Genomic DNA, 15236 nt, shown 5'->3' on the forward strand with positions numbered 1-15236 from the left:
CGCTGTAGATGCCTACAGCAGTTACCCTAGGAGTTCCCACACCGGAGCCCCATGCGGCCCATACAAGGAAGCACGGGCTGTAATTATATGTATCGAAGGTCTACTGCTTAGTTTGACTTGACATCAATAGCATTTCCCCCTTTTGAGCTAAGAGCTGTAGACACACATTCATTTTCTTGGTTCTATCAGTGTTTTCCACCAGTATCCAATTCAAGAATTTTTTTGAGCCCCCTGCTGTCTCAGTGCTATCTTGGGTACTGGGGATACAATACAGTAATTTAAAAAGGAAAGAGACATCATCCACACCTCCACACCTTCAAAGATCTCTTTTGATGAATTAATATGTGAACACAAATGGTAAATCCCCAACTTAAAAAAGGTTTAGCCAACTGCTCTTCCCAGCCTGGAACCAAGATAGGGTGTGTGTTCAACTGAGAGAAGACCAGAGAAGAGGCAGTGGGCCTTAAAAGATCAAATGCCATGGCTTACCTTGTCTTGCTCTGGGTTTGTTTCCACTAACTGCTAATGACAGTTTACTCACTGGCTAAAGGCCACTGTTTAGATTGATGCCATGGACAGCAGCTAAAGACCAGGCATGCAGTGTCTCATCACCCATCATGAGCAGAGTTCTATCATTATCACAGTTTTTCTAGTAAGGAAGCCAAGTGTCCGAGAGGTTAAGTAACTTGATCAAGGTCACACAACTAGTCATTTGCAGGTCCAGGAAATGAGCTCATATCTCTGACTTCAATCTATTATTCCATGTTTGATTCCATATTGCCTCCAAGGAAGGCTCTGGAAGAAAGTTGGGGGTGGAAGCGTTGCTACACAAGGAATTAGTATGAGAAAGAAAAATGTGACTGGTCAAAATCTGTAGCATTACTGTAGAACCCAGTGATTCCCTAAACCTATTTGCAAGGCTAACAATCAAAGTGGGTAATGGTGGTCTACCAACTCAGTGACACAGTGCACCGGGCTCACTGAAGACCTTGGATAATCTTATATCTCCTCTGCCTCCTCCTCTCTCTCTCTCTTTCTCTCTCTCCCTCTCTCTTAGGAGGAAGCTTTTTTGAGGCAAACCTGGAGAATGAAGGAAGTATTTCAGGCAGTGACTCAACATTTTACAGGCAGTCAGAAGGTAAGTTTGCTTAAGGGTTTACACCTAATGGGAGGTTAGAGCATTACAAACACCTTCAGACCGTCAGGGTCCCCCATGGCATTGGAACCACTGATGCAACTCTGTTATTGTGTGTGAGAGTCTCCCTGGGTCTTCTTTTATTGCCATTTGTGTGAATCCACCATCAAAATAGGTGAATATATCTAAGGTGTAGCCTAGAGAAGTACATTCCCTACCAACCACTAGATACCTACAATCAACTAGTATGTGTTTTTCTGGAGTTGGAATATGACAATCAACATACTCACTTGTGCAATTAATATTAAAATATTCTTATAAAGAATGTACCATTTACTGATCAACTTTTACTTTTTTATACCAGTACAGTCATCCCCTTAGAGCAAAGGTTAAAAGCAAAACAAACTTCTTCCAATTCCAAATAAAACCTCCTCCAACACTCCGGCTCCTTCTCCAAAGTACTGGGTGTTGGAAACAGGTGCCTCCTAGTCCCCCTGGTCCTGTGGCCCCCCACAGTGCTTCTGCACTCTCTCTGTTCTCTCCTTGGGCACCTTCTCATGAAGGTCTCATCCTCTATCATCCTTGCTACCTGAGACTTCTCCCTGGGAGGAGTCACATGGCTTTGGTGCACCTCCGTCTGAATGCCTAGTGCTTACTTCAGCCCAGAGTTCTAGACTCTGTTCTGATGCTTGGTCACCAAGACCTGAAGCCCCTCCAGGGATCTTAACTTCAGCATATCTCAGTCAAGCTCCTCAGCCACTTAAGTCCACCAGCAAGACTTACTTTTTCCTCAATCCCCCTCCCCGCTTCCACCCAGTCACCCAAGTTCCTATGGGTTCTATTTGCAATCCCATCCTTTTCTTTCTGTTCCAAGGTCTACGGCCTGAGCACCTCCCTGCCCTCAACTCTCCTGTATTAATATTAATTTCAGTAACCATCTGTATCAGCCAGGGTTCTCCAGAGTAACAGAACCAATAGGGTATGTACACATAACACACACACACAAAAAGAGGTTCATTTCAAGGACTCGGCTCACACAACTGCAGGGCCTGGCAAGCCCATAGAATAGGTCGGCTGACTAGAAACTCTAGTAGGAGTTGATGCTTAAGTCTTGAGGCAGAATTTCTTCTCTGGGAAACCTCTGTTTTTGCTCTTAAGGCCTTTCAACTGATTGGATGGGACCTACTCACATTTTCAAGGGTAATCTCCTTTACTTAAAAGTCAACTATTGTAACCATAATGTGGACCACACCTACGAAACACCTTCATAGCAACACCTGGGTTAGTGTTTGGTTAAACAGCTGGGTGCTATAGCTTCACCAAGTTGACACATAAAACTAACAGTCCCCCCCAGCTGACTGGTCCTCTGAACTTCGGTCACTCTGCCTCTGCCTTCTTATCCTCCCTCCACACCCCACCAGTTTTTATCTCTGAAACACCCTCTCAAGCCTTCACTTTCAGCCCAAACATCTTAGCACTCCACTCCACCTCATGCCAAAACCACAGATGTGGCCTCCAGCCTTTTTGATGGCTCTAGGCTCTTCCTCTCCAGGGCTCTGTGGAAGCTGGTGACTATCCCCATCATAGGATCTCCAGCACGCCTCTTAGCAGTTAGCTATGCACCTGATCACCCAACAGCTCAGAAAGCACACAGGAGCATGGGCTCAGCTCGCTCAGCAGTGTCGAGGCATCACTGCGACCCTCAGAGACCCTAGTGCTGGGGAGGTCTTGGTGCACTTTGAATCAACAAGAATTTGTGGGGCGCCACTTCTATGAAGAATACGTTGATTGGTATCTTGAAGAAGAGAGATGGGAGATACAGTGTCTGTCTCCAGGGAGCACTGAGTGTGGTGACAACTTAAATTTTATAGACTCTTCTTATAGAAACACTGGGGAAATTATGTGTCCACTCAGCCACCTGAGGGGTGCCAAGCCCTGAGCTGGGTTGCCCCCGTGTGTCTCTGTCAGGACTGTCACAGCCAGCCTGTGATGTCCTCGTCAGCTGCCTGGCTAGATGGTTTTGATTTTAATTGGGTTGGTTTGGGAGATTTTGTTATGTTTGCTAAATGCCACTTTCTGTCCACATGTGTGTCTTTAGGAGCCTAAGAAGCTTGAATTAAGTATTTTAATTAAGGGATTGATTAATTAATGAATTGATATATTTACACCTTGTCTCATTCTACAAAGAATCTGAGGCAGCTTTCAGGACATATGCATGTGTTAAATAATGCATGACTAGGAGATTATAAATGGAAACAGGAGGTTGAAATCGGGGAAAAGGAGACATAGGCAAGCAGCCCCTGCAGACCTCTGTTCTTGTGCCTGATGTGAGTCGGGCTTCTGGGATGAACTGAGAGGAATGATAGAAATTCTCACTTTCAAGTAAGAAGCAAAAAATCTAGTACCTCCAGGAAGCAAAACTCTTCCAAGTATGTGACTTCAAAAAGAATTTTGTCACCTGCAGAAGTCCTTTGACTTGGGAAAACTTCCGTTTGTCACCATATGCAAAAAATATGTTCACTAAATATATGATAGCATTATTTTTAAAAATCATGTTGGCTTGTATTTATCTCACTTTTGTGGTTAAAATCACGGGATTTGGAGACAGAGAGCCCTGAATTCAAATCTCAGCTCTCTGTCTCACTGTGCAACGTTGGGTGAGTTATTTGACCTCTCTGTGCTTCAGTTCTCTCATCTATAAAACGGTGTCTTCTCAATGAGTTGTTGGAAGGATCCACTGTGATCATGTATGAGACACTCAGTCTGCAGCCCAGCACGTGGTTGAGCTCGGCAAGATCGGCCAATGTTATCGATAGTATGGGTTTAGAGTCTAAAAAATTCTTCCATGGATTTTGTGTCTGCATTAAACCATGAGCACAGCCCTCAGAAGATTTCACAATTTTCCTCCCTATCCTTATAATGATACATTACATGCACAAAGTAAAACATAATCTTTATCTGAGAAAGTGGATGAAGAACTGTTATTTCCTTATATTAAGTCCTTTTGTCCAGTCGTCTTTAAGCCACTTTGTATGTTTTGGAGCTTGTCCTTGCCTTTCAGAAAGCGGTCTATGTTCTGTTTCCTGTCTAGGACATAGCATGATGGACACGTTGGCTGTCGCCCTACGGGTGGCCGAAGAGGCCATCGAAGAAGCTATCTCCAAAGCAGAAGCCTATGGGGACAGCCTGGTATGCGCCCCCACCCCCACCACCCCGTTCACAACGTCTGTCTGGGAGGAGGTGTGGGTGGAGTCCTGGCTGCCAAGAGAAAGTGCAGTTTGTGGGGAAACCATCGTCATGATAGCCATCCTTGATTAGAGCCTATCCTCCCCCTGCATTTGTGGTCAGGACTCCTGAGAAAGCGATTGCCAAGTCTCCCAAACACACCCACAGCTCATGACATTCTCTTCCTCCCTCTGCAGGACAAGCAGAATGAGGCCAGTTACCTGCGGGACCACAGGGAGGAGCTGACTGAGGAACTGGCCACAACCATCCTGCAGAAGGTAGGTGGGCCCTGGCATCCAGATGGCTGCAATTTACCACCCTGGCCTGGACCAGGGCCTTTGGTGAGCAGAAGAGCCGCCATAGGCGCCTTTGTTGTCTTGGGCACCATTTCTTCTGTTCTTCTCACTTCCTCCATTGTACTCGGGGGCTAATGCAGAGGGGTTGAATTGCATGGCAAAAACTAAGCGGTGTGAACGTGGTTGCCTTTAGGGATTGAGCTGGTGGGTGAGGAGCCAGGAACCCAGCCCAGAGACCTTGGTACAAATGGGCTCATTAAATCCAAGTGGCCATGCCCAACCTAGCAAGCGGTGCAAACAACCTGGAGCCTTCCCTCGTGATGCTTGGTATCGGCCCCCTCCTTAGGGCTTTCAGACACTTCCTAAAGTCAGGATGTACGGCCAGAGACTCTGGGTTTGCGATCCACTTCCACTATTTATGAGCTGTGTGTCCTTAACTGATAACCTCTGAGCCTCATTCATCATCTGTAAAATGCGGAGAGTTATAGTACGTAGCTCTTAGAATTATTTTGAGACTTAAATGAGGTAAAGCATATATGGTGCCAAGCACAGAGACTGGCACACAGTAGGCACTTAATAAATAGAAGTTGTCCGCATTGTAAAAGGACTACTTGTAAACTGTAAAGTGATGTAGAATGTTCAAGGCTTCAGTTGTGCTGTTTTATCATAAGACAGACCTGAAATCAGATGGTATTCTGTTGAAATGAAACTTTTTTTTTAAGATTTTTTTTTGATGTGGACCATTTTTTTTTTTAAGTCTTTTTTGAATTTGTTACAATGTTGCTTCTGTTTTATGTTTCGGATTTTTGGCCACGAGGCATGTGGGATCTTAGCTCCCCAACCAGGGATTGAACCTGCACCCCCTTGCACCGGAAGGCAAAGTCTTAACCACTGGATTGCCAGGGAAGACCCTGAAACTAAGCTCTTACATGGCTAAAAATTTCCCAGAGATGGTCCCAGTTACCCCACATAGCACTGGAGCCCTCTCCAATAATGTGTCCCCTTTGTCACCCACCTCCTCCCCAGATCATAAGAAGACAGAAGAGCAAAAGTGAGCAGCGCGTGGAAGAGGAGCCGGAGTGGCCACAGCCCCAGAGCTGCAGTGCGAAGGCAGCTGACGAGGGGACCACAGCCTCCCCGGGAGGCCACCGCGCTTCCACCGCCTTCTGGGTGAGTCCCCACGCCATGCCTGCCCACCCCCTACAGGTGCCCTGCATGTGTGCAGGTCAGAGCCGTTATCCCCACAGAAATGGGGACACCACGCTTAACATCCATAGTTGGCACATGTGCCCACCAGACAGCCTGAGGTTCCTGAAGGGCAGGGAGAGATGCAGAGAGCGCTGAGTGGGGGCCAGGAGGCCTGTGCTCTTACACACATGGAGGTGGGTTTTTACACAGAAACCAATCTAGGAAAAATAACGATGTCAATAGGCTTTTAAAAATTAATCCTGAAAAGAGTTGTACTGAGTCCCATGGAAAAAATGGCTTTCTGAAGGCCGGGTGTGTTCTTACAACTTGAGCACTTGCTTTACTGAAACTGAGAAATGACAGCGAGAGAATTGCCACTGCCTTCTGAGGTCACATCTGGACGTGGGCAGGAAGTCGGGGTGTGAGTAGACCTTTTTGTTCGTCATCCCCAACCACAAAGCACAGTGTCCTTCCTGTGCCCCAAGGGTCTGGGCCTGCCACGTCTGCGGTAGAGTCACCAAGCCCGTAAAATCCTTTGGTATGTGCTTTAGCAGCCCCGGCAAGGATGTATGGAGAATGGGATAGAGGCTGGGTCCTCGGTGTGGAAATTCAGCAAGAAAGAGCAGGAGTGGCCAGCAGGGCTGGTGTTCTATCAGCTGCAGGTGCCCACAGTCATAGCACAGGGCAAGGGACAGGGCAACACAGAGGTGCAATTTAAAACTGGAAAGGCAGAATAAAAAAGAATGAAATAATGCCATCTGCAGCAATGTGCATGGACCTAGAGATTATCATACTAAGTGAAGCACAGGGAACTATATTCAATATCTTATAATAACCTATAATGGAAACAATCTGAAAAACTACATATATGTAAGTGACTCACTTTTCTGTACAACTGAAACTAATACAATACTGTAAATCAACTGTACTTCAATTAAAAAAAAAAAAACTGGAAAGGAAGCCATGTGAAAAGCACCCCATCACATGTTATTTCTTTTACTCTCCACCAAAAGGTGGGGACAGGTATTATTGGGCCCATTTTATAGGTACAGAAACTATAGTTTTAGCATAACTTGCCTAAGCTCCCACAGCTAGTGATCAGTGGGGTCAGGAGTTGAATACCTTTTTCCTGTTCCAAAGCTTTTGATCTAGCTTCCTCCTCTAAAACGTGAGATCGATGGACTTGATCCCTAAGGTCCCTTTCATCCCAGAGGTTCTAGGTCTGCACTGTCCAATATGGTGACCACAGACACAAGTGACAATTTAATTAAAGTTAAATTTAAAATCCAGTTCTTCAGTCACACTGGCCACATTTCAAGTCCTCAACAGCCCCTGGGACTGGTGGCTACTTTATTGGGCAGTGCAGATACAGAACATCTCCAGCCTCCCTGAAAAGTTTTCTTACACAGCTCTGGTCTAGGGAGCTAGATAAAGATGGAGCAAGAAGCAGAGGGCATAAAAGCAGAAATGCTTCCGGAGGCTGGCCAGAGCCTGGACGTGAACCAGCAGGCCAAGCCTCGGTTCTTGGGGACTTCGAGGAAGGTGGCTCTCCCACCTTTCCACGAGCTGTTCTCGCCCCAGACGCTCATCTTCCTCATCTGCCTGAGCCCCACTCCAGGGGCGCTGACTCACAGGGTCTGGGGCGGAGCTGGGCATCAGTGCATTGACCCAAAGCTGGCAGGGGATGCCGGCAGGCTGCAGGCTTAAGGATGGCCTCTTCGTGATATCTTCAGGAGGGCACCCTGACCTACAGACCCTGGATGGCCCTAAACCAGTGGTCTCCTGGCAGTGCTTCCTCCTTTATCCTCAGTTCTCCAAGGACACGAATACCCTGGCTCCAGGGGTAACTATGCAGAATCCCATAACGCTGCAGGCCTCCTCCCTCCTTGGGCTTAACTGCAAAACCCAAACTTAATCCATCCCCATGCTGACAGGATTTCTCATCTATTCTCTTGAAAGAAAGTTCAGTGTGATTGTCCTCTTTTTAATTTCCTCCTTTATTGTGTGGTTCTCTGCCAGTAGGGGGGTCAGTGCAATCTAGCTTTCAAAGCCTTAAGATGCAATATCCTGAAAGGCACCAGTGCAGGGGTTATCATTCATGTAGTGCCTATCTCTTTGGGCGCGTGTATATAAAAAGTCGTCTCTGTATTAATACGGTGGTCCTATTGATAATAATGATGACAGCAGAGGCTGGGCATACACTATGCCTGGGGACTAAAGTGCATCTCTGTCTGACTCTGTCTCTTCTCTATCCTTCCCTATTTTCCTCAGCCTTTTCCCTTTGTGCTTTTGTCATTTTCCTCCCTCACATTTGCTCACTCCTTTAAATGACTATAGTACAGACCTAAAGTGTTTTTCATTATTGTTATAATTATTGGATTGAATTTAATGACTATGCCCAACCCTAAAAATACAAAGCAAAGCTATGTCTCAGTTGTTATTCATATGAACACTGTTATCGATCCCTTTACCCATAAACCCCTGATATTAAAAACATTCTCTCCCTGTTTTATGATGTGGGCTCCTTGAGAGCAAAGACTTCTTTTGAAGCCATGATCGGTGCCCCCAGGGAGCCTGCCCTGGTGGCGATGATGATAATCATTGCAGTCATGGCAACAATATATCATTCCAAGAAATATAGGGAGAACAGGACGCTGCTGCCCACACAGGGGACCAGCGGCTGCAGAGGAAGATTTAACAAAGGTAACTGAAGATCACACTGCAAGCTTTGCCTAAAGCTTCAGAACCAGCTGGTTTGGATGGCAGGTCCTGCTGGGTTGGAGCATGTTAGCCAGGAGTGCCTTGTCCCCAGGCTTTCAGGAAAGGGTGTCAGGCAAAGCAGCAAGAGGGCATTGAAGAGCATCACCTCGGAGCCAGACAGACCCAAGGTCAAGCCCTGCCTCCGCCCTGCACCAACCCTGTGCTTGGGCAATTTATTCCAGGCTGCCGCAGCTCACTCATGTGCACCCAAATGGACTGAGTGAGGGGATGGAGGTCTTGCCCTGGCTCAGTGGCAGAGCTTAATAAATGCTATTATTTTGACTGATATTTACTGAGTGCATTCTGTATGCTAGACATGGCACTGGTTCCTTTCTGTGAGGAAACTGAAGCTTAGAACAGATCCTCCCAAGATCCCACATAGCAAGAGGAGCTGGCATGGACCCTCCACCCAACACACTACCCACTCATGCCCGAAGAGTTAAGAGGCGGGGCCTGTTTGAACTTCTCAGTCCATCTTTGCAAGGCTTTGCTGGCATGCTAACATTCCTGAACCCATGGACTCTACCCTCCATGCCCAGCCCCCCAGCATAGACATGCAGACACTGTAACTCAGGCCCGCCCGACCTGACATCACCAGCCCTGTTTCTTCCATGGACCCTAGGGTGAGTAAGAGGAAGAAAAACAAAAGCTGTGGGTGGTAACGAAAGGGTGGGCACAGAGGGCCCAGCCAGGGAAACAAGGCAAATAAATTAATCAAGTAATCCCATGACTTCCCGAGAGCCACAGAGGTTGAACCAACTGGCAAGTAAAAGTGTCGTGGTTGCGCCATCTTCCGGGCAATACGTTTACTGCAATGAGTTTGTGGCAAAACTGGATCTAGGGTCTGGGGCTTTTCCACCCTGGCTGGAGACAGCAGGCCAGCAGCGTCCTGAGATGCGCTGGAGTCAGCTCTTTGGGGATCTTTGTGATTGTCAGGGTATAGCTGTTTTTCCTAGTGTGAAACAATGGCTTGCCTGAAATAGATTACAAAAGCTTGGCATCCTCAACTCGCGAAAAACATAGATCCCATCTTCCCTGTTGGGACCACAGAAGAACTTTTCATTTCTTGATCTTGGCTTTTGTAGGTGAGGGAGCATTTTTGTCCTATAGAAATGGAGCCCAGCCACCTCCTACAGACACACACATACAGAAATAAAATATTGTTTGAGCCACTGCAAAATGAAATACTATCATTTCCTCTCTTTCAAACATGTATTCAGTGATTCACAGTGAGAAGTTTGAAGATAGAAAAATAAAGACCAGGGTATAGAAAACAGCTCAGGTGAGGCTGCAGTAATACTGCACCTGGCAATAGGCCATCAGCTCCTTAGGGCCACACCTGTGTCTTACATCCTACAAATTCAGTCACAAACATGGGACCGAGGGTCACACCCAAAAGACCATCCCTGTCTTCAAGGAGCTCACAGTCTGTGGAGGAGTCGATATGTTGGAATAGGACTGTAGGAGAGACAGGAAGAGCCGTGCGATCACACAGAAGGGGGTTCTTCTTGCCAGTCCAAGGTGGGAGGCATGCCAAGGGTATGTTCCCCTGAATATATGGGGGTTTGCCATGGAAGGATTTTTTTCTTCATTTTTAATAACTTCACTTGCCAACAGACTGTCACCCTTAATCTCTGCCTCTGTGAGAGCTGCTCATCATCTGTCAAGGATTTCACAAAATTATAGGTGGCTCCCTGAATACCCAACCCCAAGAAAACCTTGGTTGTTGTGAAGTATCAGAGCTGTTCAGGGCGCTAGAGACAGGGTCAGTGCTTGCTGTGCTCTCGGAATGATGGAACTGGTACCCAACTGAGAGCCACTTGACGTGTGTGTTAGCTTTTCTCTCCTCCAAGTAAGACCTTGCCCTCCATGACATAAGTGAGGATGACGGTGGGCTTCTTCTTTGTTTCTCTTGATCCCCAGTGTCATCCAAGAGGTTAGTAAGATAATCATCATTATCATCATCAGGCACTTCTGAAAACCCATCTTGTAGCCTGCCCCAAATCACATTCACTCCACAGTAAACATTCATTGATTTCCAGTTCTGTACCAGTTACTGTGCCAGGGGCTGAGGATGTCACCGTTAGCAGTCCATTAACCTCCCTCAGTTGCTTGCACCAGGCAAAAACACAGATGTTGCAATACAGTGTCGTATAACACAGCAAGAATAGAAGCAGCCAAGACCCTCAGCCCAGCTTGAGGAAGGGGGTTTCCCAAACCCCGTGGCCTGTTTGAACTGAAAGCACACTGAAACTCATCTATCGGTAAGAGCGGGACAGCTCCTCCACTCCTGGGCTGCATTAACCTGTGACCGCTGCATCGAACGGCAGGTCTGGAGACCCGTCATACTCTCTTCTGTAATTAAAGGGGTGGGAAGCAGTTTGTGACCCTTGGTACACAGCTTAAAGCATTCCGTATTTGTTATGCAAACCCATCTTCCTCCTGGATCGGCCTCAAGGTCTTGTGAGGGGAAATAGAAGAGGTTTCCTATGACTCTTTCTGGACCAGAACTGGCCGTACCACCCTCTCCAACAAAGTGTGCCAGACGCCCTATGTCTGTGGGCTGCTGGGCCCTGGCCTAGCCTGCGACGATGGTGATGCTGGGGCTCGATTCTCAGCCGTCTCTGAGTCTTTTCTCAGACTGGTTAACCATCCTTCGGGGCAAGGCTACAGAGTGCATTGTCCTCTCCCAAAAGCCTCGTCATGCTGCTCAATTTTCTCACCTATATATCCTGGATCCGGTGTTTGCTATTCTCCTTTGTTATTCTCAAACACCTTTTTAAAGCTCACACTTATTATGCAATCACTGTGTGCAGAGCAAGATTAGGTTTCTGCTTCTCAACAAATTGAGTCACTCAGCCAAGGTGTTGTAGCAGAGGTGGTCTTGGAGCCCAGATACAGCTGAGTCCTGAGTCCAGCCTCAGCCGCCCGAGAGCCCTGCCCACAGCTCTCCAAACATGCTCCCCTCTTGTCTCCTACTCTCAGGACCTGTGGCGGGAGAGGAAGAAAGTTACCAAGATGAGCCAGCCAGTTCCTCCCGGGAGAGAAGGCAGCAGGGCTGTTGTTATTGAGGTTGGCCAGCTGGTGGCGCCAAACTGCCTGGGGCCTGAGTCAGAGATGGGTACCTCGCTTCCTATCTCAGAGATGCTTTCATTTCTGTTTCACCCATATAAAAAGATCAAAGTAAATCACCAATAGAAGGGAATTCTTTCATTAAATGACAATGGAAAAAATTGGTCTCTTTCTGTTTGATGAAATTCCCTATACAGAACATTTGAGCTTCAGATTCTCAGTATAACATTTGTAACATATAGAAATGATACAGCTCAAACATGTTTCTTGTCAGTCATTTGAAACACCTTTTCTACCACTTGCCCTTAGGTTAGAGTTTATTTTCCTTTTTCTAACTAAATGGGAATATGTTGCAAAGGCTCTGGGCTTGTGGACTGATCATCCTTGGTTCACTTGTCTATTGCAGCACTTAGATTGTGCTATAACTTTCTACTTACACTGCTGAAATGCTCAGGTTTGGAGGTCTTTGAAGGGAAGATGCTCTCATTTTCATCACCCACAGTTGGCCCTAAGAAATCTTGGCCGAGAGAATGGCTGGGGAAACAGGAGCCATGTGAGAACCTGCTCTGTCGGATTCCACCACATCTCTGATGCTTTCTGGCAGGCCTGCGTGCTTGCAATGGAATAAACAGGAACCATTTGTGCCATTATATGGCATAATGCACTGATCTGCAACTTCTAAACCTCAACACGAGAAAAGCCATTACCATCAGCTGTGTCTTCTCCATGCAGTGGGACGCCCGCAGATCTCAAGGCGCTCCTCCTGGGGACTGTGCCTTACAAGGTCACCCCTTCCCCTCTTTTCTTTCCACAGCGGTCACAGTCTGCATTCTCACTCAGCAGAGAAGATGCCCTGAGGACCTCTTCACCGGAGGTTGCATCGAGGCAGCCGAGGGACCAGCAGCCAAGGGAGGAGGAGGCATTGCCCAGCTGGAAGAGCGTGGACAGGCTGGATGAGACAAGTAACTGTTCTAAGCAGCATGTGCTTGGTCTGTGGGTTTCAAAAATGCTGTTGGGAGGCTTCTCGGCTGTCGTGTGGTTGCTCAGCCCTTCCTACCATCAGGCTGAGTGGGGCTGTGCCCATTTGGGACAGCTGGACCACCAAGTCATGAGGTCTCTCACACAGCAACAATATATAATGTGGACATGTTTCCCACATGGGCAGTCTTCCTTCTGAGACCCGTGAGACAGTGGGCAAGTGTGTTCAGATCACTTGGCTACACAGCCCCCCTTCAGCTACGTGTTCTATGTGGACTAGGAGAAGGTGTCTTATTATATGTAGGCCAGGAACACCAATCCAACCTAGCAGGCATTCATTTCAGTATCCAAGATACCACAGCTAATGTGGTCCTCAAACATTTGCAGGGCTTTTCAGCTACTCATGGTAATAAGTGTCTCCACACCATAAAAGTAAACAAATAACAACAAAGAAAGAGCATTTCAAAGTTCAGACTTAGAAACTAACAAATTTAGGGGGTATTATAAGCACTTCTAAAAGACACCCCGTTTCACAAAACCGTTCCTGCTGAATTATGAGCATTCCAAAAAAATTTGCAAAGGATCTTGGTTTTCAAAACATGATTTTGTGCATAAATTTCTCTAAACTAAGGCACCCATGTGTAATTTATCAGTTGCATAGAAACAAAAAACTTAGTTCAACAACAGCACACACAGAAAAATGATTTCATACTCGGCTCAAAAATCCATGCATCTCTCAGGATGAAGATTTAAAATAAAAAATATAAAGCACTTGTATGGAAAACTGCTGGTTTTTCCGAGGACTGCTCGGTCCTTGACATGCTAAAATGTCCAGGCCAACCCCAGAAGTCTTGAAAGATGTCTGATCTGTTTAGCAGGAAGCAGGTTATTCCCTGGGGGCACTTCTCAGTCTCAGCAGAGCACAAACGTAGAACAGAGGAGGGCCAGAGGCAGAGGTCATCTTAGAAGGGTAACGGTGAACTGGGCTATTTTCAGCAGTTCTGTTTATGCCTCAGGGGAAGGGTTGGCTCTGGAGCCTGTTGGTCCATGGTTGAGGTCAGCTGTAGGGGACACTGTGCGCTGAGTAAACCCACCTTCAGTCTTCAGTCTTGACAGTGCTTACAGCAAGTAATGCATATCCCCCCCCAAACACATTTTCACTTCGTAGACCTTGACTGCGCATCTGCCATATACACAGCATGTGCTCATTGCTGGGAAATAAAGATCAGGGGACAGTTCCTGGTCTTGAGTTTCTAACTGTGAGTTGTCTGCACAATCATGAAAGAGTGAGAATTTGGAGAAAGGAGAGGATGGAGGAGAGCAGGGTCCCAGAGGGTGTCCCAGTGCATGAAGGGAATATGGTACTAGAGCCCAGGCAGAGCTCTGAGAATTTCCCACAATACAGCTTGACAACCAAGGTTTTCACGGAGTTGGGCATTTATGGAGCCATCCCTGCTTTTTCTGAGATAAAAACTGGCCAACTTCTAGCTTTCCCAGAGCAACATGCAATCTGGAATTATAAAAGGCAGAAGAAGAGAGGAGCTGGTGATGGGCAGACCCCAACCCACCATGTAGTGGGTGTTGGAGGAGGGCCCAGGACCACACAGCCAACCCTGGAGGCAGGCACAGAGTGGCATCACTAGGGCCTTCTCTCTTTGGCTTCCTCCCATGGCCCCAGGAGAGGCTGCAAACAGCTGGACTCATGTAGAGCCACACATCAAGTGCCCCATCTTCCCCTGCAGCCTGTAGGTGCCTGTGTTCACAAGAGAGTGGTCTTTACCAGCCCAGGATGGGTTGCAGAACTGGCCAGGGGCTGGGGGTCCAGCAGTGAAGAAGAGGTGGCCCTGCCCTCAAGGAGCTCATGGTCAGGGGTGGGGGATGGGGGCGGGATAGACAACCACAAAAATAAGATATAGTTTAAGTGTTAAAAAAAAATGAAAGCTTTTTGGCAAAGCTCAGAGAACAGAGTAGCCAGCTCCTCAAGGAGAGAAGGCCAAGAGTGTGCCACTGAGAAGAAGCATCAGATTCAGAGCCCCAAAGATGGTCCTGAGGGCAGACTTAGTGACTAATTGTAAGGCCCCAAGGATACACCTTTCCCCTGAGAGTGAATGCTCCACTGAAGGGGCAAGTCTGCACATTTGCATCATGGGGGTGTCTGTTTGCCTTACCCCAGAAATGGACCCTAATACAAAGATCCGAGAGACAGCAGAAGCAAGAAGAACTACAATCCTGCAGCCTGTGGAACAAAAACCACATTCACAGAAAGAGAGACAAGATGAAAAGGCAAAGGGCTATGTACCAGATGAAGGAACAAGATAAAACCCCAGAAAAACAACTAAATGAAGTGGAGATAGGCAACCTTCCAGAAAAAGAATTCAGAATAATGATAGTGAAGATGATCCAGGACCTCGGAAAAAGAACGGAGGCACAGATCGACAAGATGCAAGAAATGTTTAACAAAGACCTAGAAGAATTAAAGAACAGAAAAACAGATGAACAATACAATAACTGAAATGAAAACTACACTAGAAGGAATCAATAGCAGAATAACTGAGGCAGAAGAACGGATAGGTGACCTGGAA

The 15236-nt window shown here is 47.0% G+C and overlaps 1 protein-coding gene across 2 annotated transcripts in view; it reads left to right on the forward strand.

Annotated features, from left to right (window-relative positions):
* Positions 1–15236, forward strand: part of MYRIP (myosin VIIA and Rab interacting protein) — a 223987-nt gene that overhangs the window by 143170 nt on the left and 65581 nt on the right. For both annotated transcript variants that reach the window (XM_024117042.3, XM_024117043.3), the window contains 5 exons: positions 1058–1138; positions 4227–4324; positions 4558–4638; positions 5683–5826; positions 12491–12638. In XM_024117042.3, the coding sequence (XP_023972810.1) occupies positions 1058–1138; positions 4227–4324; positions 4558–4638; positions 5683–5826; positions 12491–12638 (552 nt within the window). The remainder of the gene's footprint in view (positions 1–1057; positions 1139–4226; positions 4325–4557; positions 4639–5682; positions 5827–12490; positions 12639–15236) is intronic.

Source organism: Physeter macrocephalus, chromosome 18 (genome assembly GCF_002837175.3).
Source record: "Physeter macrocephalus isolate SW-GA chromosome 18, ASM283717v5, whole genome shotgun sequence".
Classification (NCBI taxonomy): domain Eukaryota; kingdom Metazoa; phylum Chordata; class Mammalia; order Artiodactyla; family Physeteridae; genus Physeter; species Physeter macrocephalus.